Here is a 21,385-nt window from a genome sequence, read left to right as displayed (position 1 = left end):
ATAACTATTTCTGTCTGTATCTTTTTTGTAACTTAAGGTTTTGCCTAGAGGGGTTCTCTATGTTTTTTGAATCTAATTACCCTGTAAGATATCTACCATCCTGATTTTACAGGGGGGATTTCTTTATTTCTATTTACTTCTATTTTTATTAAAAGTCTTCTTGTAAAACACTGAATGCTTTTTCATTGTTCTCAGATCCAAGGGTTTGGGTCTGTGGTCACCTATGCAAATTGGTGAGGCTTTTTTATCCAACATTTCCCAGGAAAGGGGGGGTGCAAGTGTTGGGAGGATTGTTCATTGTTCTTAAGATCCAAGGGTCTGGGTCTGTGGTCACCTAGGCAAATTGGTGAGGCTTTTTACCAAACCTTGTCCAGGAAGTGGGGTGCAAGGTGTTGGGAAGTATTTTGGGGGGAAAGACGCGTCCAAACAGCTCTTCCCCAGTAACCAGTATTAGTTTGGTGGTGGTAGCGGCCAATCCAAGGACGACGGGTGGAATATTTTGTACCTTGGGGAAGTTTTGACCTAAGCTGGTAAAGATAAGCTTAGGAGGTTTTTCATGCAGGTCCCCACATCTGTACCCTAGAGTTCAGAGTGGGGGAGGAACCTTGACAGCCTTCTTAAGAAGATTACTGTTGTAATTTCATTCCCAAAGAAGACTCAAATCTTGCAATTCTGAGGAGAGTTGCTGAAGGGAAAGGAGTTTATGGGGCCTAAACCTTATTAATCATCTCAGTCAGACAGGGCTTAGCTGTAGGCGTCCTCTCCCATTAAGGTGTACCACCCAGGATTACTGTGGGCAAACACAGAGGAGAAGCCTAAACACAAGAGAGGAGATGTGGTTTGGCAGGGGTGCAGGTGACACACATCATAACATGGTCTGCTTCCAACTTTCAAAAGAAACCTTGTGGCTTGTTGTTTGTCAGATTAAATGCAGTTGGTTGTTTGAATATGGGATATTCTAAATACAGCAGTTGTACTGAATGTGCCATGAGTAAATTCAAACAAACAGATGCATGGCTAAGCCCTTAATGCTATCTGAATTGAAGTGCAGTCATTTCATAGTAAGTATAAACAAGATCAGGATTGATTGGCTAGTTCCTTACCTTGTCTTGTGAGTCCATGCAACACAGAGTATGTCTTGGTTACTAGAGGTGTGGCATGAAGTCTAATAAGGCTGTGAAAACAAGTTAATTTTATCAGTTATCCTCTAGAAATCATGTTAAATTAAAGGGTTCTTGAAACCTGTTTAACTTTGTCCTAGAATGGACAAGTTCTTAGTTTCCTTTACATTTGTAAGGTCTGGTCTCCACTACAGACCTATATTGGTATGACTGTTGCTCAGGGGGTGAAAAAGCACACCTGAGCAATGATGAGCTGCCAAAATCTGAAGAACCAGTTCCTTCAGTTGCTCCGGGTCTTCGGCGGCACTTCGGCAGCGGGTCCTTCACTTGCTCTGGGTCTTTGGCGGCACTGAGGGACCTGCCACCGAAGTGCTGCCTAAGACGCGGAGTGACTGAAGGACCCGCCGCCAAAGTGTTGCCAAAGACCGGGAGCAAGTAGAGGACCCACCGCCAGAGTGCTGCCGAAGACCCGGAGCGCCGCCGGGTGAGTAAAAAGGGATTCTCAAGGGGAGCCTTCCCAGCCGGGAGCTCAGGCAGGTCGGACAGGATGGTCCTGCGGGCCAGATGTGGCCTGCAGGCCGGAGTTTGCCCAACCCTTTAACAACCGGTTCTAAACTGGCTTCAAAATTTTTAACAACTGGTTCGCACGAACCGGCTCCAGCTCACCACTGCCCCTGAGTGACATTGTTATATTGACCTACCCCCCTGTGTAGACAGCTCTGTCAGTGGGAGAGCTTTTCCTGCCGACACAGCTACTGCCTCTCAGGGATTAACTACGCCGATGGGAGAGCTCTCCTGTCATCTTAGAGCGTCTTAATTAAAGCGTTACAGTGGCACCGATGCAGCATTTTAAGTGTGGACTTGCCCCAAGACAGCTCATCAGCTGAGCTTATTTAAAGCTCAGGCAGAAGGGAGGTATTGAGCAACATCTCGTGAACTGCATCAGTTAATGAGCTCAATATTGAACTTTGATGCTTCCTGCCAGTGTAAGTTTGTATTTGATACTTTTCTGTGATATGCCTCACGGTCGGCATTACGAATGGGGGTGGGAATTGAAATCTTGGGATTCTATCTGTGTGTGCAAAGGATCCTGGGGAGAGGAGGAGATTATAGTAACTTTCTATGTCAGGCAGGTCTTCCCCAAGAATTTTCAATCTAGTTTAAGAGGAGATGCAAGTACCTTTATCAAACAAATAAAAGTAAAGTGTCAAAGGATGGGAACTATAATAAACAAACTTCACTTGTGTTCCTAACTATTCAAACTTTATATCTTAACCTTATTCCTGCTTACATTATTTCTGTGGCTTCTTTTCCACTTTGTTGATATTGTGGGGACTGTGGAAAAATGGGGAAAAGATAAGGTAGAATGAAGGAAGCATGAAGCATAGTGAGATAAAACAAGTAAACTTTTCCCTCCCTGGCTGCTGTGAGTCCCCCCATCTGTGCTGGGACTCTCTGTGAAAGGAGGAGCTTTTAAGCTATATCTTCAGAACCTATGTATGGGCTGAATAATTGATTGACAATACCTACCTTGAGTTAAAACTCCAGTGTAGACAAACCCTTTCTGTGTGATGGTTCAATACCTTGCACAGTGGGAGCCCCAATCTCAGCAGGGATCTCTGCATGCTGCTGTAATACAAATAGTAATGTAATATTATAAAATTGGCTCATTATATTGAGGCATACACCTCTTCCCCCCTGCCCCTCTTATGAGAATTGTATCCCCGGAGGGGGAGCAGGGAAGAGCCTTGCCTGGCTCCTGCAGCAGCAGCAGCGATTGGCTGCTCTACCCTAGTGGGCAGGCCAGTGGAGAAAGCAGCCAATCGGGGAGGCTTCCCCTGTGTTTCCCTGCCCCCTGGCAGGGTGAAATTCACTAGAGGGCTGGAGCATCTGGACTCATCACAAGATGAACACCAGCCCTGGCTGAAATCTGTCCCTTGGAACAAAAACAAAATAAAACCGACAAACAAAAAAATCTCAAGAGTTGGCAACACTGAACTTATTGGACACATCAGATTTTTACAGAACTTTTCTTTTCTCTTCCATCCTCATCTTCTTAAGTTTAGAGAAACTGTTACTGGTGTTTTCCAATATTCAATTTACTGTGTCTGTTAAACTTGATCTTCCCTTCTTTATTGAAGCCTTTGAGGTCAGCAGTAAATGAAGAGATGTCAAGATGATTTGCTTTCTCCATAAGCCACATGGTCCTGTAATCTGCCGATTGGCAATGCCAGAAACATAGTTAACACCTTATTTGCTTTTATCTGCACTTTGAGATAAACAATGCCCACAAGCAATATATGATCAAATTTCTCTTTTCCTTGGTAGATGTGTTCAGCAGCACTAAAACCTGCAGTTGTTGAATATCTTCCTTTGGCAGTTACAGGAAAAGTGTGTCTCAGGGGGTGGATTTTTGGACTCAAGAGGCCACATCTTGGTTTTCAGCCTAAACTTTGCATTAAGCCTTTTCTACATAACTTGCCTTTTGAAATGTGCTAATGGAACCCACCCGTTTTCTTTTGAAGGCAAGATTGCTCATTCTGAAGGCCCACTTGCCAAGGCTGGTAAGAGACACCTGTAAGGTGAAAAGACATACTGTGGTGAAAGGAAAGATGAGCACTGTTAACTTGGAAAGATAACAGGACAAATCTGAAATCAGGAAATAGCATCAGTTCTCCCAGATGCTGATGAAGACTGAGCATGATGGCTGTATGTACAGAAGAACAGTATCAAAGCAATGTTGAACATAGCCTACTCATACAACAGTGGCACATGTGCACTAGTTTGATTTCTGCTGACTTTACAGGATGCTATGTGAGTTTTGTTTTGTATTTCCACCTGGGCCGTGGATTGACTTAAAAGAGAAAAAACAAAAACTGTTGACTTCTAGGGGTCAAGTCAGTATTTTTGGCTTAACTTTGACAGTGTCATTTTAAAAGTTTTTAACTTGTAGACACAGCTATAACAACCCCTGATTTCACCTATACTGCAGAGCCACACTTTTTCTTGCTGCAGGTTCTTAAATATATTTCAGACAGCTTCTCTTCAGTGATATCACAATGTTACTCTTAATTGCAGAGTTAAAATGGTCTCAGCAAACATGTACTTTGAAATTGATCATAATGAAACATCCTTGTTAAAAGAAGGTTCCTAACCCAGGGAATTTGTGTTTTCTTTTCTTTTAAACATCTGCTGATAATTGTGGTTTTGGGAACCTGGTGATTGAAACCACCTACCACAAAGTATAGGAGAGAAGTTGGCATGCAAGTGTTTACTTCCATCTGAAATACCATGGAAGAAAAACAACAAGCTAACTTAGTGAATGTCTATCTTTTTCTGAATTGATTAAAGCTGACATTACATCATTCTAGACTGACACAGTATAGAAAACAGTATGTGTTTTAAATCTCATTACTTGTTTCTAAAAGCCTGTACTACAGAGGTCTCTGAGGTTTTTCCTTGGAGTCTGTGTGAAAGTTGAGAGATCTGGGGTGGATGTGTGGAATGTCATTTATTTTTCTTTGCCCATTTTTGACAGTGGTAGCTTGCATCTAGGACAGTGGTTTTCAAACTTTTTTTTCTGGCTACCCAGTTGAAGAAAATTGTTGATGCCCGCAACCCAACGGAGCTGGGGATGAGGGGTTTGGAGTGTGGGAGGGGCTCAGAGCTGGGGCAGAGGGTTGGAGTGCAGGAGGGAGTCAGGGCTGGGGGTGCAGGCTCTGGGGTGGGGCTGGGGATGAGGGGTTTGGCGTGCAGGAGGGGGCTCCGGGTTTGAGGGGGGGCTCAGGGCTGGGGCAAGGGATTGGGGCATAGGGCTGGGGTGTGGGCTTACCTCCGGCAACTCCTGGTCAGTGGTGCAGCTGGGGTGCAGAGGCAGGCTTCCTGCCTGTCCTGGCACTGCAGATCACGCGGCTCCCTGGAAGCAGCCAGCAGCAGGTCCGACTCTTAGGCAGAGGTGCGCAAGCGGCTCCACATGGCTTTCGTTCACAGGCACCGCTCCTCCAGCTCCCATTGGCTGGTTCCCAGCCAACGGGAGTGCAGAGCTGGTGCTTGGGGTGTGGCCTGTCCCCCCTGCTTAGGAGGTGGGCCTGCTGCTGTCTGCTTCCAGGGCACAGCACAGTGTCAAAACGGGTAGGAACTAGTCTGCCTTAGCCAGGCAGCACTGCCAATGGGACTTTTAATGGCCCAGTCGGCGGTGCTGACCAGAACTGCCACGACCCAGTGCTTTCCATTCCGTGACCCATTACTGGGTCGTGAACCACAGTTTGAAAACCACTGGTCTAGGCTGTTGGGTTCACTTTTTGTTTAATTATTTCATTTTAAACTGTTCCATAAATGTCATTGTTACTAAATAGTCCTTTTTGTTGACTCTGACCCTCCAAATGATCTCGTTAGTTACATTTTAGAGGAGTTATGTGGTCCTTATTTTCTTTTTAATACCCAAATGTTCTATTAATAGATTTCAAATTTTTCCAAATAGGCTCTTGCACAGTAACTAGATATAGCTTATCTATATAGCTTAGGCTCTTGCACAGTAACTAGATATAGCTTATCAGTACCATATAAAGATGTACATAATTACAAAAGCAGCTGAAAAAAGCTGCATGGCGATCAGATACATTTACAGAAAAAAGGTGGATGTGCAAACTAAACTCATGAAAGTGAAAATTGGGGGCTCTTTTTTAAATATGGGGGATTAAATATGTCAGATCCAGCATGGCCTCTGTTAGGTTCTGATTCAGGAAAAAGTCACTGTTCAGTACAGCATTTAAAGATGATTAACTTTGAAGTATGTGCTTAAGTGATTTCCTGAATTGGAGCCCTTGTTAGGGATTTTCACGTTAAGAACCCCATTAAAAGAGTTGGTAGAGTTTGCTGCTGTGTCCCCTCAGAAAGCTATATTTGGGAATGTGGGGACATTTTGCAGAACCTAATGTTGTGCAGCACAAAGATTTTAAGCTGTTTCAGTCAATATAGAAGTGTAATTTTAAATATGACTGTAGAAGAACAGAACAAACCCAACAAATTCCAAATCAACTTCGTTTGCTGCTTAATTATTATGTACAAGATAATAAATGAGGGGTTGAAATGTGGTGGGGTTTTGTTTTGTTTTGTTTTCCTTTTGCAGGTGTTGCTGAAGTCTCTAGATTTATTTAAAGCATGTGATTTCATGTAATTCTGCCCAATTGTTACAGCAGCTGTTACTAACTGCATGCTTGCTACCACATTCTAGTAAGAAGGCAAAGGTTATTTTGGGAGGCAAATTTTGTTTGCCTTTAAAAAAACCAAAAACCAAGTATTAAAAATTGCAGTTGGTGAAGTGAGCTACAGCAGCAAGACCCATGATGGTTGAATTTTATACTCTGGAAATTAAATTCATTCCAGCACAGAGGCTCCAAATGAGGCTTTATGGGCCATATGGGCTTTAGGTCTCCCATTACTCAATGGGGGAAGTCAGCACCATGTCCATGCACCACTTAAATCTCACCTAAACCCTATTTTGAGGGTTTATGTAGGTCTTAACTGGTGCATAGGTCTTGGCCTGGGCCCTTGCATGGGGTGAATTTCATCATCTCCTCTTAAGGGAATTTTAGAATATGGCTTTTAAAGAAGGCATTAGTTTAACATGTAGTTAATTACCACTGCAGTGGTGTCTTGGCCAAGGAGAACTGTTGTGCAAAAATTCCCGTCCTCTGAAGTGTATTTATTGCTGACATTTCTGATGGCTTATTAATGCTCCATTTTTATAGCTATTAATATGATTTAGTAGTATGTGTTAGGAAAATATGGAATCAAATCTATTGTGCCGGCTAATTTTGTATGACATTGTGCATTGGTCACTTCTAGCTGTATAATTACTGAATAGTTCACATTATTAAATTGTAATGCAGTGTTGTTTTTATTTGTTATATAGCACTATGCCAGTATATACAGGCCTCTAAAACCCGAGATGGTGCCGGCTGTTTCATTGCAAGTGCAGTAGAAGGTAAAAGGAAAAAAAAAAGAAAAACAGCACAGACTTTCTAGCTCTTTCAATATCTTTTGTGCCCTTTGACCTCTTAACTTCCTAGATTCTCTCTTCACAGCTGACTTTTTTTTTTTAAGTAGGGGGTGGATTTCCAGACTGTCAGTCTCCAAGAAGAAAATTTGAGGAGATTTTTAAGTGATGTCACTTGTGTCTGTCTCAAGCTCTGTCTTAAGCTTTTTGCTTCACCTTTGCATCTCGTCTATTTGTGCTTTTCATGGGTAATACAATTCAGATTATGTTCTGCAATGTATTCTATTGCTGTGCTCCAAACAGAATTTGAAATAACCCAAATGCAGCTTCTACAGTTGCTACTAAAAAATAAAGACAAAACAGTAACTGTAGACTGCCTCTAGCATATTCACGTTTCAAGAAAAGCACAGATAAATAATGGTGTATAAATGTTACCAGTGCTAATACTTTTCAGTCTAATTATATGCTATCTTGCATTTTCTGTTTCTGTTAAAGGGAATGTCTGTACTTAATCCACTTATCTTCACGTTTGCCTACTGACATTTTGCTTTCTGGCCTTACGTGAAAGAGCTTGGAAAGAGAATGAAATGATTAATTTGATTTTTTTTTCACTTTTTCAGGTGAAAATTTTGAACAGACTCCATTAAGACGCACATTTAAGTCCAAAGTTCTTGCTCGTTATCCTGAGAATGTAGAATGGAATCCTTTTGACCAGGATGCAGTGGGAATGGTCAGTATGACCTAAGGTGCTCTTTGTTTTTGTTGGGTTTTTAAGACTAGTGCTCCCTTTACTATAATTGCCCAACTGGATTCTTTCAATAAATTATCTTTTGATAATGGCAAAATAAAAAGCTGTAGTACAAAATGTTAAATACTGATTGACAGGTTGCTCTAAATTTTGCAGATTAGTTTAAATGAAACAATTCCCATTTGACTTTATACTTGGAGAATATAAAAAGGCCTTTTCCCCTAAAATAACTGATTTTCATATTATCATGCAATTTTAGGGCCAGAAGTGACCTCAGGAGGTCATCTAGTTCATCCCCCTGTGCTGAGGCAGGACTCATGATGAATAATTTTTTTACCCTTATGCTGCAGTATGCCAAAGAGTAGACTGTTGGAGTAGAAGTGAGGGAAAATTAGTCTTTTGTGGTTAATGATTAGTTGTTCCGTCTACATCTAATTTTTCTTTTTCAGGGAATGGAATTTAACTTCTTACCTCACCTTGTATTTTTACTGTGCTTTAAATAAAACATATGTTCTTCTTTTAAAAGCAAAAATCATGATCAAAACATTTTTTCTTCCACTATTTTTGTAGGGTGTAATTCTGTTCATATGAAGCCAGTGATAAAGTTTCCTGTGAACTTCAGTGAAAAATCAGATGTGGGCCTTATGCTGCATGCCTTTGTTCTGTGTAATAACTCTTAGTTTTAATGTGTTTGTGTTTAAGACACTACCTAATGTAATAATGTCTTACAAAATCTATTTAGAGAGAAATGAAATGTAATGTCAGTCCTCAGCATTCTCAAATGCTGTCTGTTATTGCCAAAAAATTTGAAAGAAGCAAAATAATTTAGTATTTATTTAACTTTTCCCACTTTTTTTGTTTTCTTTTATAGCTGTGTATGCCTAAAGGGCTTGCTTTCAAGACCCAATCTGATTCCAGAGACCCTCAGTTCCATTCGTTTATAATCACCCGTGAAGATGGCTCGCGGACATTTGGGTTTTCTCTCACATTTTATGAGGAAGTTACAAGCAAGCAAATCTGTAGTGCAATGCAGACATTATATCATATGCACAATGCTGAATATGACATTCTGCATATTCCACCCACAAATGACAAAGATAGCTGTAGCAGCATAGAAGACTGTAATGTAACTTCTGTATCAAAGCTACAGCGTTTTAACTCCTATGATATTAGCAGAGACACACTGTATGTCTCTAAGTGCATTTGTCTGATTACCCCAATGTCTTTCATGAAGGCTTGTAAGAAAGTACTTGAGCAACTTCACCAAGCTGTAACTTCTCTTCAACCGCCACCGTTACCTTTGGAAAGTTACATCTACAATATTCTCTATGAGGTTCCTCTTCCTCCGGCAGGGAGATCCTTAAAATTTTCAGGTGTTTATGGACCAATTATCTGCCAGAGACCAAGCACCAGTGAACTGCCATTATTTGACTTTCCAGTTAAAGAAGTTTTTGAATTACTTGGAGTGGAAAATGTGGTTCAGCTCTTTACTTGTGCTCTTCTGGAATTCCAGATACTGCTTTATTCACAGCGTGAGTACTCTTGTTTTGTCCTGTGTAACTAATGGCATGAATTTTTTTAATAGAGATTCAAAAAAATAAATAGCTGTAATAAACTACTATTGGCATGTCACTGCTGTCAGTGTGTTGCTGCTGTCAGAGTGATTTAAATCAGACCTCACTGGAAAGTGAAGGCCCTCAGCAACTCTGAAAATCATAGTACCTAACTTCAGGCACTTGAGTTTGAAAATGTTGGCCTTACTTTAATATTCTGTATGCATGTAATGACATGAGACAGGACAAGAAAGCTGGCCTTCTTCTTTCTTTGCAAAAATCACCATTAATTAGAGGAGTAAATGGATGGTTTCTCCCCAGCTTGCTGAATTCCTGCTCTGCCTTCACTCAACGAGGGGCATCTTAGGTGTGGTCTACACATAAATTAGGTCAACACAGCTATGGCACTTGGTGGTATAAAAAATTCACAGCCCTGAGCACTGTAGTTGTGCTGACCTAATCTCTGGTATAGATGCAGCTAGGTCGATGGAAGAATGCTTCTGTCAGCCTTGCTGCTGCCTTTCCTTGGAGATGTGTAGTTCCTACACTGATGGAAAAAGCTCTTCTGTCATTGTAGGAAGTGTCCACGCTACAGAGCTACAGCAGCACAGCTATGGTGCTATAGCTATGTCACTAGACTGCCTATAATGTAGATATATACAATTGTAAACAGGGTGGATAAAAAAAAATCCATGATTTAAAAAAAAATCAATTTTTTAAATTTAAATCTGTTTTTTTTATAAAGGTATTTTTAATTAAGATCCATGATGAGATATAATGTAATAGGGATTATACATTCTCATTCTATAGTCTGAGACAATATATTCATGTAATGTTTAAGAAAATTTTTTAAATGAGTTCCAACAGTTCATGGATTAGGAACCCAATCTCATGGGGTTCCAGGGCTTCTGTATAGATTATTTAGGTTAATCTTTCTATCTACCTAATGGGACTCAGTGCTCAGTCTAGAAGATATCAGAGATGCTTAGTTTTTCAATTCTCAAACTGTGGATTTGTTTCTTCAGAGATAACATGCTTGTTAATAGCAAAAAATGTTTTAAAATAAATTAAGTATATAGAGGTGAGAAATAACAGACCTCAACCCTATTGTCCCTCTGCAAGTTTGTGTTCACAGTCAATCCCTTACCTCTCTAAAGGTGCAAAGTTTCAAAAAGTTCAATGAATAGAAGATTGGTGGGGGCGGAATAGTTCTGGACAAGGAGAAGAAGTCTGGAGATAAATGTGAGAAGGGAGGGACAGGCAGTAGAAACAAATGTGAAACTGTTTGAGCAGCATATTTCAGAAGTCTTGAGGTCTTTCTGAGTGTAGCCTTCATTGGTTTGAGATCTACCATACCATTCTCTCATTAGAAGGGAAAACCTATAACGGCAGCAGGCCGTAACAGAGACCCAGAGAAATATTTTAATGAAGTTTCTCTTCCTGTGGGTAAGACAGACGTGTGCAAAATGCAAATAGTGCAACAAAGAAATGCAAGGCCTGGTTTCATAGAATCATAGAATATCAGGGTTGGAAGGGACTTCAGGAGGTCATCTAGTCCAACCCCTTGCTCAAAGCAGGAGCTATCCCCAATTTTTGCCCTCAATCCCTAAATGGCCCCTTCCAGGACTGAACTCACAACCCTGGGTTTAGCAGGCCAATGCTCAAACCACTGAGCTATCCCTCCCCCTAAATTGTTGTTTCCTGAATGAAACATCATGAGAAGTGTTCCTTCTTTGGAGGAAGCTGCGTTGAAGATGATGAAAGGAACATGACTGAACATGCAGGATCTTCAGGTTGGTAAACTTTATTTTATACTTCTTTCTTAAGGACTGCCTGTCTTCCTTCTGGACTATTCTTGAATTCTCATGTTTGAGCAAAAAAATACAGTTGTTACTCTATGGTACTATCAATTTAGATGCAGTTGTGATAAAAAAATAGCTGAAATAGGCAGATCTTCCTTTTACAATTTCACCTTTAAAGTAGTACCAAGTGTCAGTGAATGCAATGACTAATACTAAATGAGCAGTATGGTAATAATAAATAAATAACTGCATTGACTTACTTTGTTTAGGAGAATCTGTCCTCAACATACAGGATTCTGAAGACTATCCACCTTCAAGATCACCATCATTTTCTATAGTTTCAGCATTATCTGTCAGTGATAGTGTTTCAGTCACACCATGTATGTCACATAGCCACAGTATATCACCTGTAGCAAAAAGAAAAAAAGTCTCCATCATCCAGAAACCACCATAGATAAGTTTGTGTTAAGAACCAGCAGATTACAAAAAGAGGTAATTGATGAAAAAATTGCCTGGTTTGTTTATACAACAAACTCTCCTTTCCGCATGATTGAGCGCCCACACTTCATTATCATGGTTCAGTCATTAAGACCAGGATACAGTCCACCCAACAGAGCAGATGTCTCAGGCAAATTGCTGGATAAAGTGTATGAAAAATTGAGCAGTGTGCAAAAGGTCTAGAGGGTAAAATTGTTAACCTGAGTCTTGATGGGTAGAACAGTGTCCATAGTGATCCTGTTGTATGTGCTTGTGTGACAACAGAAGAGAATGTCTTCCTTACAGAAACAATTGATGCATCAGGAAATACACACACAGCAGAATACTTACAAGTAGTAGCAGTAAAAGCTATAACAAACTGGGGAAAAAATTCAAATGTCTAGTACGCAGCTTGGTCACAGACAAGGCTGCAAATGTATCCAAGATGAGAAGAAATTATTTAGAAGAGAGTCCCAAGCTAATAACATACGGTTGCAGTGCTCATTTGATGCACCTCCTAGCCAAAGACTTCAGTGTTCCAGAAATAAAGGCTAATGTTGTTGAAATTGCAAAATACTTCCGTAACAACTGCTTTGCAGCAGCTGCTCTGAAAAAAGTGGGAAGAACCAAGCTAACTCTCCCCCAAGAAATGTGATGGAACTTAGTAGTGGACTGTTTTGAGCACTATAGCAAGAACTGGCCTAATCTGATGACAGTTTGTGAACAAAATCATGAAAAAATAGATGGCACTGTCACAGCCAAAGTTCTCAACATTGGGCTTAAGAGAAATGCTGAACACATGCTGAGTACCCTGAAGCCCATTTCTGAAGCCTTGAACAAAATGCAGGGAAATAGCTGTTTTATTGCTGAGGCTGTTAATTTGGAAGGAACTGAGTGAGATCTTAAAAAGAGAGATATGCAATGACAGAGTTAAATTACAAGCATTAAAAAAATGAATGGGACAAGCACTATCTCCAGCTCATTTTCTTGCAAATATTCTCCATACTTGGTACCAGGGTCAAACCTTAACTCCTGAAGAAGAGTAGTTGGCTATGACATGGACATCCAGCAATCATCCCTCCATAATGCCATCTACAATAAACTTCAGCGCTAAAGGTGAACCATTCAAGAAATATATGTTTGCTGATGTTTTAAAGAAAGTCACACCTGTGAACTGGTGGAAGTCACTTAAGCTCTTGGATTCAGAGACTGTTGAAGTGATAATCTCACTTTTAACAGCAGTAGCTTCTTCTGCCAGCATAGAAAGAATATTTTCTTCCTTTGGACTAGTTCATTCCAAATTGAGAAATCGTTTGGGACCTGAAAAAGCAGGAAAGCTTGTTTTCCTTTTCCAGATTATGAGCAAACAGGAAAACAAAGGTGAAGACTACTTCTGAGTTAGCTGCAGAAGCCAATATTTTAAGTTTCTCATGTTGACCTGGCTGACATAGTCTATTTAATTTTTGTTTTGTTAATTATTTCATTTAACTATTTTAGTTTAAAAACAATTTTAACAAAAACAAACCTGATTTTAAACAACTTGAACGTTTAACTAAATTCAAAAACTCATATGCTTGTTTTGTTAAAATATTATGTTTGCTGTTGAAGAAAAAAATCCAGAATACATAACGTTGTTGTTTTAGTTACATAAAACAATTTAAATGTCTCTCTGGTGGTCTCCTCCTAATACAGCATGGCAAGAAAATCCTCCAAATATTAATGATTAACCTGTTGAAATGGAGATAGTTCACCTCCCAATGACTTCATAAATATCTGCTTCAATTATCTTTGGTAAATGAAATAACCAAACAATCATTCATGTTCTGATATAGCTGTAAAACTAATCTGAAAAGTTTTCAAAATAAATCACTTTGCAAATGTATAGTGTGTACCTTCTAAAAATGAAACCTACGTCTGAGCTGTGAAGTGTAACGGGTTGTTAACTCACCACCATGGTGCCCCCTGCTGGTTGCTCCGGGAATTAGCTCTATCCAGCTGTGCAGCGCCCTCTGCAGGTGGTGTCCTGCCCATCGCTGTGCTCTGCGGTGCTGTCTGGGACCTGCATTGCTCCCTGGCTTGTGGCGTCCTCTTCTGGACACAGCCCTCCGGCTGTGCCCCACTCAGTTTTCTCCCCTTCCAGGGGTATCTGCAGTCCTCAGTCTCCACCTGCCCTTGTGACCAGCTGCAGCCCAAAGTCCCTTCCCTCAGGGCAAGCCACAGTCTGTATCGGGCCAGGCTCCTCCACGGCCAGGTGCATGGAAAAGGGGGACGTAGGCCCGCCCACTACTCTGGGTCCCTGCCCAGGGTCCCTCTGGCAGCAGCCATGTCCTGCCCTCCTTCTCTCCCATCTACTGCTCATGCTCCCTGGGCCACTTCCCCTTTGGCCCTTGCACCTTCTCAGCCCTTTCTTTCAGGGGCCTCAGCCTGGCAGGTATCAGGCTGAAGCTTTCCCTCCATTCCCCTGAGGCTGCTCTATCTAAGGTGCTATCCCTGGGAGCCTGTCCTCCTTCCTTGCTTGTCAGGGAGAGATTCCTGTCTCCTCTGCTTTGTAGCCTTTATATGGAGCTCAGCCTGGCCCTGATTGGCTGCTTCTAAGCCTTCTGTGATTGGCCGGGTTCTGCGCAGCCGCTCCAAGGGCTGCTATGAACCCTTTGTCTGCCAAAGTGGGGCAACTGCCCCACTACATGAAGAATATGTATTAAGGTTATTACAACCAACAAGAATGCACTTTCATGTAGAAATACATGATTGAGTTGAGTCTTCCTAAATCAGATCCACCCTGGTTGTAAACATACAATGAACTGTATGCCCCAGGTTGTATTTCAAGAGACATTGTTCCCTTAATTCCCTTCAAGTTCTTTGCCCAGAAGTATCTTATGTCCAACCATTGTTTGGTTTCCTCCTTGCTCTTTGTATCAGACCCTTTTGATTTAATTCCCTTTAGCCAGTCTTAACAGTATCAAGTAGGTAAACTGAGGTACACATAATATTTATAAAAATGGCTCTCTCCTGTTCTTCACACATAGGTATATCTGTTCACTAACAAAAGAAGCTTTATATAGAAGCTTGTTAACTTCTTTGATTGTAGTTGTCCTGTAGTGTTTTAGTTTGCCTCAAGTGGTCATACTCAATTGCTAACATAAGTTGCTACTTGACTTTGCTAGAGTTGCCAATGGTCCAGGAGATTGCACTGGTTCCTTTCTGTTCTATTAAAATGCTCCAGACACAACTGAACTTTCTTTGATATTTGTCTTGAAAAGGAACTGGGAAGTACTTTGAAGTAATTTGAAAGTTTGCTTTATTTTATCCTATCTCTTGTGAGTGCTCCTGTATCGTTTGGTGAAATGCTCTTTTTTTAAAATTTACTACAGCAAAACCTCGAGGAAAATTGCAACAGATATCCCTACTCTATTTCTAGCATCAGCATAGTTAATAATGTTTGTTTTTCCTCTTTCAGAAGAGGAAGAACACCGCTGTAATAAAACTGTGGCCACTTATTTTGGTACTTACAATGACACACTCAATCTAAAAATTGTCTGAAGTTTTTTTATATAATCAAAGGTGTTACTGGTAACATTTACCACTGGGACTAGAGAAAGTTTTTTGTTTTTTTTCCCCAGCTTGTTTACTTTATATACTTAACTATACCTTGTATATAATTTTCACTGTTTCCCATATATGATCAGTTTGATTTCCTGTTTTGCTTATGTGGGGTTTTTCAAACAGCAAAAAGGGAAAACACTTTTAAAACAGGGAAGTTTGATTAAAAAACCTCAAAATTTGGCAGGGGAACTCCAAGGCAAATAGATTGTGAAATCATTTTAACTAATTTTTAGCATGGTCTAGATTTTGTTGACAGTTGTGTCTGAGCATGGATCTAGGTGCTGAACTTTAAACACCCAAATTTGAAATTTTTGCTCTAAAAACTTAACTTTTTTTTTAAATCAGTCATGAAACCTGATTTTTCCAATTATGTGACAACGTAATTGGTTAGAACAATTTCTGTTATGCTCTTTGGGTCAGATCAGATCACTGTACTAGTTCAGTAGAGCTTGACTAACAAGCATACAGATCTGAAAATCTAAAAAGTTAGGGTGCTTGTCTACACAGGATGCTGTGTTGCTTTAACTTCAGTTTTCAGAGTAGCAGCCGTGTTAGTCTGTATTCGCAAAAAGAAAAGGAGTACTTGTGGCACCTTAGAGGCTAACCAATTTATTTGAGCATAAGCACCTTAACTTCAGTTTGTTCACCTAGCCTTGTGTCTAGACGTGAACTTTTTAAAAATTAAATTATTTGGCATCTTAAATTGCAGTAAGTCATCCTCCTTGGAACAGGAGTAAGTCCACTTCCCAGTGAGTTTGTTTACTTTAAAGTTTGCATGAACTAATTAAGTACTTCACTTCTGACAGTCCTCCAACTAGTATCCCACACTGCATTTATTCACTCCTGGATTGGCCTGTCTTCGTACCTTTGTGCCCTCTACTGCTCTGGGTCATCTTGATTGGATGTCACTTCTCTGTTTAAATGCTGTATCAGGTAGCGGTAGTGAGTTCCCACGCCGAGAGTAATGTACCCGTTATAGCAGCCGGGGTGCTCCAGGCTTCCACATGGATCTCTTTAGAGATCCTGGACTTGTTTGCCCTCTCTGGAGAGCTGTGTGTCTAGCCCCATCTAGAGAAGAGTCACCAGAATGTAGAAACCTGCAAAAGCAAATGAAGGTGAAGGGGTGCTGGCCAAGTCAAAGCTAAGGTGCTATAGCAGAACTCCCTGAAGAAAATGAAGGACATGTTCAAGGAACTTGTGACTGCATCCCAAGAGAGGACTGCTAAGGCAAAAGTGTGGAGGGATGGTTTCCTGGATAACTCTCAAAGGTTTGTAAGTGAGCGCATAGCCCTGGAGAAGGACATAATGCAGACAGTACAAACAGCTGTGATAGAGCAGGTTTTGTTATGAAGATCCTGCATTGCATGCCAACCTTACAATAGCCTGCAAACTATGGAGAACGCACCATACTGGGACCATCATTTCCATCATCCTAATTACAGGCCTTTCCCACAACAGTCAATTATATTGGAGATGGAGAACACTTTTGAGCACATCGCATACAGGAGTTTGAACGCTTCATAGTTTAGTTTGGCCATGCCTTAGTTCCTTTAGTTTTAAGCTTTCACTAAGTTCTTGGTTAACTATGTACTTGGTTAACACGATAAAAATCTTTGTTAAACTTGGCTGCAGAACTTCATTGAGGTATAGTTCCACCTATACATTACATAACATTTCCCCAAGTGGTATCAGTTCCTAATCAAATAAAAATACACAAACACATTTCGGTCATTTCCTTGATTACAGTACATTCATTACTCACAACTATTGGCTTCAGAGTAGGAGTACAATGCATCCCTGATCCTGTCTTGTTGGCTGCTGGGGTCATTTTTCAGAGATGCCACCTCTGGCTGTCCATAAAATTCAGAAAGTTTCTTCACCCCTTCCTCTCACCCACCCGCCATGTGCTCTCATTGCTCTCAGATGTTTTGCAAAATATCATAGTACTTATTACATAGGATACATGTGGATGAGAAACATCCAGCCTTGTCATGTAGCACCCTCCACCTTCATTTCCTTCTTCCAAATGCACACTCCTCTATCATTCTGCAGCTAATCGGGGTATAGTTAAACAGGTCTTTTCTCTTATCCAAGTGTCCAGTAAAAGGCTTCAAAAGCCAGGAAAACAGAGGGTAAGCTGGTCTCCCAGAATAACTCCATTAATGTCCAGGGTGGTATGGGGAGCAAAAACTCTCTTGCTTGCTTCAGAAACAGGCCAGAGTTTCTAAAGATCCTGGCATGATGGACTTTTCCAGATCACACCACACTAGTATTTGTGAACCTTCCGCAGTGATCAACCAGGCCTTGCAGCACCATGGAGAAATACCCTTTCCTGTTTATAAAGTCTCAGACCTGGTGTGGAGGGCAAAGAAAAGGCATGAGAGTCCCATCAGTAGCTCCAAAACAGTTCAGGAACCTTATCCATGGAAAACTGTCAATAACCTCTCCTGTACTGCAACACTTTGTGACCCAGCATAGCTGCACCCCCTGAATAGCATTACAAACTTCCATGAGGTCACCACTGACAACTGATCTACCAATACCAAACTGGTTAGCTGCTGACTAGTAGCAATCAGGGGTGGCAAGCTTCCAGATGGTGATGGCCTCTCACTTCTAGCCTAGATGAACCTACTACCAGGATGCACAACTGGGTGGAAAACTGTACTCAGAGTAGTTATCAGTGGTTCAGAGTCAAACTGGAAGGGCGTATTGAGTAGGGTCCCACAGGAATCTCTCCTGGGTCTGATTCTATTCGGTATCTTCATAAATGATTTGGATAATAGCATAGACAGTACATGTATAAAGTCTGTGGATGATACAAAGCTGGGAGGGTTTGCAAGCGCTTTGAAGAATAGGATTAGAGTTCACAATCATCTTGCCAAACTGGAGAAATGGTTGGAATTAATTAGGATGAAATTTAGTAAGGACAGATGCGAATTACTGCACTTAGGAGGGAATAATCAGTTGCACAAATACAAAATAGGAAATAATTGCCTACGAAGGAGTACTGCAGATAAAGATCTGGCAGTTGTATTGGATCACAAACTAAATGAGTCAACAGTGTAATACTGTTAGGAGCCCCTGGCTGCCCTAGCCAGGGGCTCCAAGCTACTAGTCCCGGCTGGGCTGGGGAGGCACAGGATTTGCTCTTCCCCTGCACGGCTGCGCCTGGGGGGAGATCAGACCCACTTCCACCTCTGGCAACCTCCTGCAGCTGCAGGAAGCTCCAAGGCTGCTGCCGAATTCCAGAGCTGTTTTTTCCCCCAACAGTATTACATTGTTGACTCATTTAGTTTGTGTCAACAATGTAATACATAAGTCAATAATGTAATACTGTTGGGGGGAATGTATTAGCAGGAGTGTTGTAAGCAAGACACAAAACGTAATTCTTTCACTCTACTTAGCACTGATAAGGCCTCAACTGGATTACTGTGTCCAGTTCAGGGACCATGCTTCAGGAAACATGTAGACGAATTGGAGAGAGCCCAGAGGAGAGCAACAAAATTAAAGGGCTAGTAAACATGACCGATGAGGAAAGATTAAAAAAAAAAAAAAGTTGTGGGGGGGGGGGTTGGTTTTGTCTGGAGAAGAGAAGACCGGGGGTGGGAAGGGTGGAGGGGTAGAGGGAGTACAGGGGATACATGATAGTAGTCTTCAAGTATGTAAAAGGTTGTTATAAAAAAGAGGGTGATAAATTGTTCTCCTTATCCACCGACGAGAGGACTAGAAGTAATGGGATTAAGTTACAGCAAGGGAGATTTAAGTTAGGTGCTAGAAAAAACTTCCTAACTATAAGGGCAGTTAAACACTGGCACATATTACCTAGGGAGGTTGTGGAACCTCCATGATTGGAGGTTTGTAAGAGCAGGTTAGACAAACACCTGTCAGGGAAGGTCTAGATGATACTTAGTTCTCCCTGAGTGCAGGAGACTGGACTAGATGACCTAACAGTGTTCCTTCAAGTCCTGCATCTCTGTGATTCTCCATGCTGAGGGGAACTCATGTTGGCGTTCTGCTGCTGCAGGTCCAGGGTGAGTTCTGCGCTGCTTTCTGGGAAAGCAGTCTGTGTCGTCCCTGTTCTAATCACCGCTCTCTCCTGCCACTCATTGCAAGGTGACCGAGCCCAGAGGCAGTACTCTGCTGAGTCAAACTGCTCCAGATAAATGCCCTGCAGAAGTAACTGTTCAACTTCCTCCTCCTCTTGTAGTCATATTCCTACAGCATCCAAATCCGTACAGTTGGAAGACTGCCAATACACGTGCGTTATCCTGTTCCTATTAATGACTGCCATGATGGTGGCGCTCATCAGGCCCTCCTTGGTGCCTCACAGCAGTTCGAAAACAGCGCTGACAAAATACAGATGTATTAAGGGAAGCCAGGAGAGGAATTACATGAGTTTTTAGACTCCACGTCCCAAAATTCCTGTAGGTTCCAGTATGCATCTCTGCCCGATGCACTGCAAGAAAAAGTAGACCACAGAGCTGAGTGGCAGAACATTGCACCATGAGATCTGCCCAGAATGCTGTGTACTTGATTTGAAAAAGCACAGAGCCATGTGGATGCTATGAGTAACAAGGAAACTACCTGCTAGCTGGCATTACAAAACAGTGCGGATGCACTTCTGTTTGATATAGTTAAATGGCTGCACATAGGGCAAACAAACTAATCTGATTGATCATCGTCATGTAGACAAACCTTTAAAGTATAAAAACATTCAAGTGATCAAAAAATATAACAAGTTAGTTTTTTAAGTCCGAATGCTTGCTTTTTCTGTTTGCCAGAAGCTGGGAATGAGTGACGGGATGAATCACTTGATGATTACCTGTTCTGTTCATTCCTTCTGAGGCACCTGGCATTGGCCACCATCAGAAGACAGGATACTGGGCTAGAGGGACCTTTGGTCTGAATGGCCATTCTTATGTTCTTAAATACAAAATAACAACACCCTTGTATTTGTTGATAATTGTTGCCTCAATTCATGTTTGTTAGAAGATATATTTTTATTCAATGACTGGAGCAGTTATTTTTTCTTCAGATATTGTCAGTAAATTCTTAGCTTGAGTCAAAAATAATCAGTAACTATTGAAAAAGGTTTGTCCAACACTACTGTTCAGATGAGGCCTAGAAATGACTTTTTAAAAAAATGACAAGGTGGGTGAGTTAGTATCTTTTATTGGACCATCTTCTGTGAATGCGAGATAAGCTTTTGAGGTATGCAGAGCTTTTCTTCAGGTCTGGGAAAGGTATTCAGTATGTCACAGCTAAATGCAAGGTGGAACAGATTGTTTAGCATAGGTAGTTAACACTTTCTAGGAGACCATTCTAGGTGAAGTGGCTTTTTAACGTGTCTGCAGTCATAGGACAAAAAAGGGGGATTAGTGGGTTACAGATTATTGTAATAAGCCATAAATACCATGTCTTTGAGACCAGGATTTTTAGTGTCCAGCGAAGTTAGGAATTTAAGCTCACAGGCTCATCTTTTGAAGGTGTTGTGCAGGTTTTCTTTGAAGATGAGGACTAAGAGGTCAGGTATGGAGTGCTTGTTCTGTGAAGCGTTCCCCTGCAGGTGACATGAGGTTTTCGTGTCTCATCATTTTTCTGGGAGAGAGACTGGAGTGATTGTCTGACTTCACCTAGGGTCGGTTTGTGGGAGATGAGGTTGTAAAGTTTCTCTTGGAGTTGCTTGGGGAAAGATTTGATGATATCCTTAAATTCCTGAGTGAACTGTGGCGTGGGATGCTCTGAGTTCTTTGAGTTCTAGGTGTAAGTTGGCTGGCCTTGTTGATGTAGTCATCATGGTTGAGAACTATGATGGCATCCCCTTTGTCTGCTGGTTTGATGGTTATCGGGTGATTGGATATCAGAGATCATATAGGTGTCCTCTCAGCAGTGGAAAGATTGTGGTGGATGTGATGTTTAGGGATTTCAAGTCCAAAACAACTTACTCAAGTTTTTAAGTAAGGATAAGCTACATCCGTGCCAGTCACTTCTTTTTTTACCCAGTGCAGTGCATCTATGCTAGGATGTGCTACACTGGTGAAATAAAAATCTCTGTGTAGCAAGGCCTTTCCACAACTTTTTGT

General features: G+C 41.3%; 1 protein-coding gene across 6 annotated transcripts in view; it reads left to right on the top strand.

Annotated features, from left to right (window-relative positions):
* The window catches only part of DENND5A (DENN domain containing 5A), a 117,326-nt gene that overhangs the window by 24,434 nt on the left and 71,507 nt on the right, over positions 1-21,385 (top strand). For 3 of the 6 annotated variants that reach the window (XM_073347531.2, XM_073347527.2, XM_073347528.2), the window contains exons 2-4: positions 7,036-7,107; positions 7,740-7,849; positions 8,739-9,399. In XM_073347531.2, coding sequence (XP_073203632.1) covers positions 7,036-7,107; positions 7,740-7,849; positions 8,739-9,399 — 843 coding nt within the window. Of the gene's footprint in view, positions 1-3,912; positions 3,936-7,035; positions 7,108-7,739; positions 7,850-8,738; positions 9,400-21,385 lie in introns of those variants that run through there. The other 3 variants (XM_073347532.2, XM_073347529.2, XM_073347530.2) reach the window with 2 other exon arrangements.

Source organism: Lepidochelys kempii, chromosome 6 (assembly GCF_965140285.1).
Source record: "Lepidochelys kempii isolate rLepKem1 chromosome 6, rLepKem1.hap1, whole genome shotgun sequence".
NCBI classification, from domain to species: Eukaryota; Metazoa; Chordata; order Testudines; family Cheloniidae; genus Lepidochelys; species Lepidochelys kempii.
The sequence above is the reverse complement of the archived record's forward strand: the minus strand, read 5'-3'. Positions and strand labels throughout refer to the sequence as shown.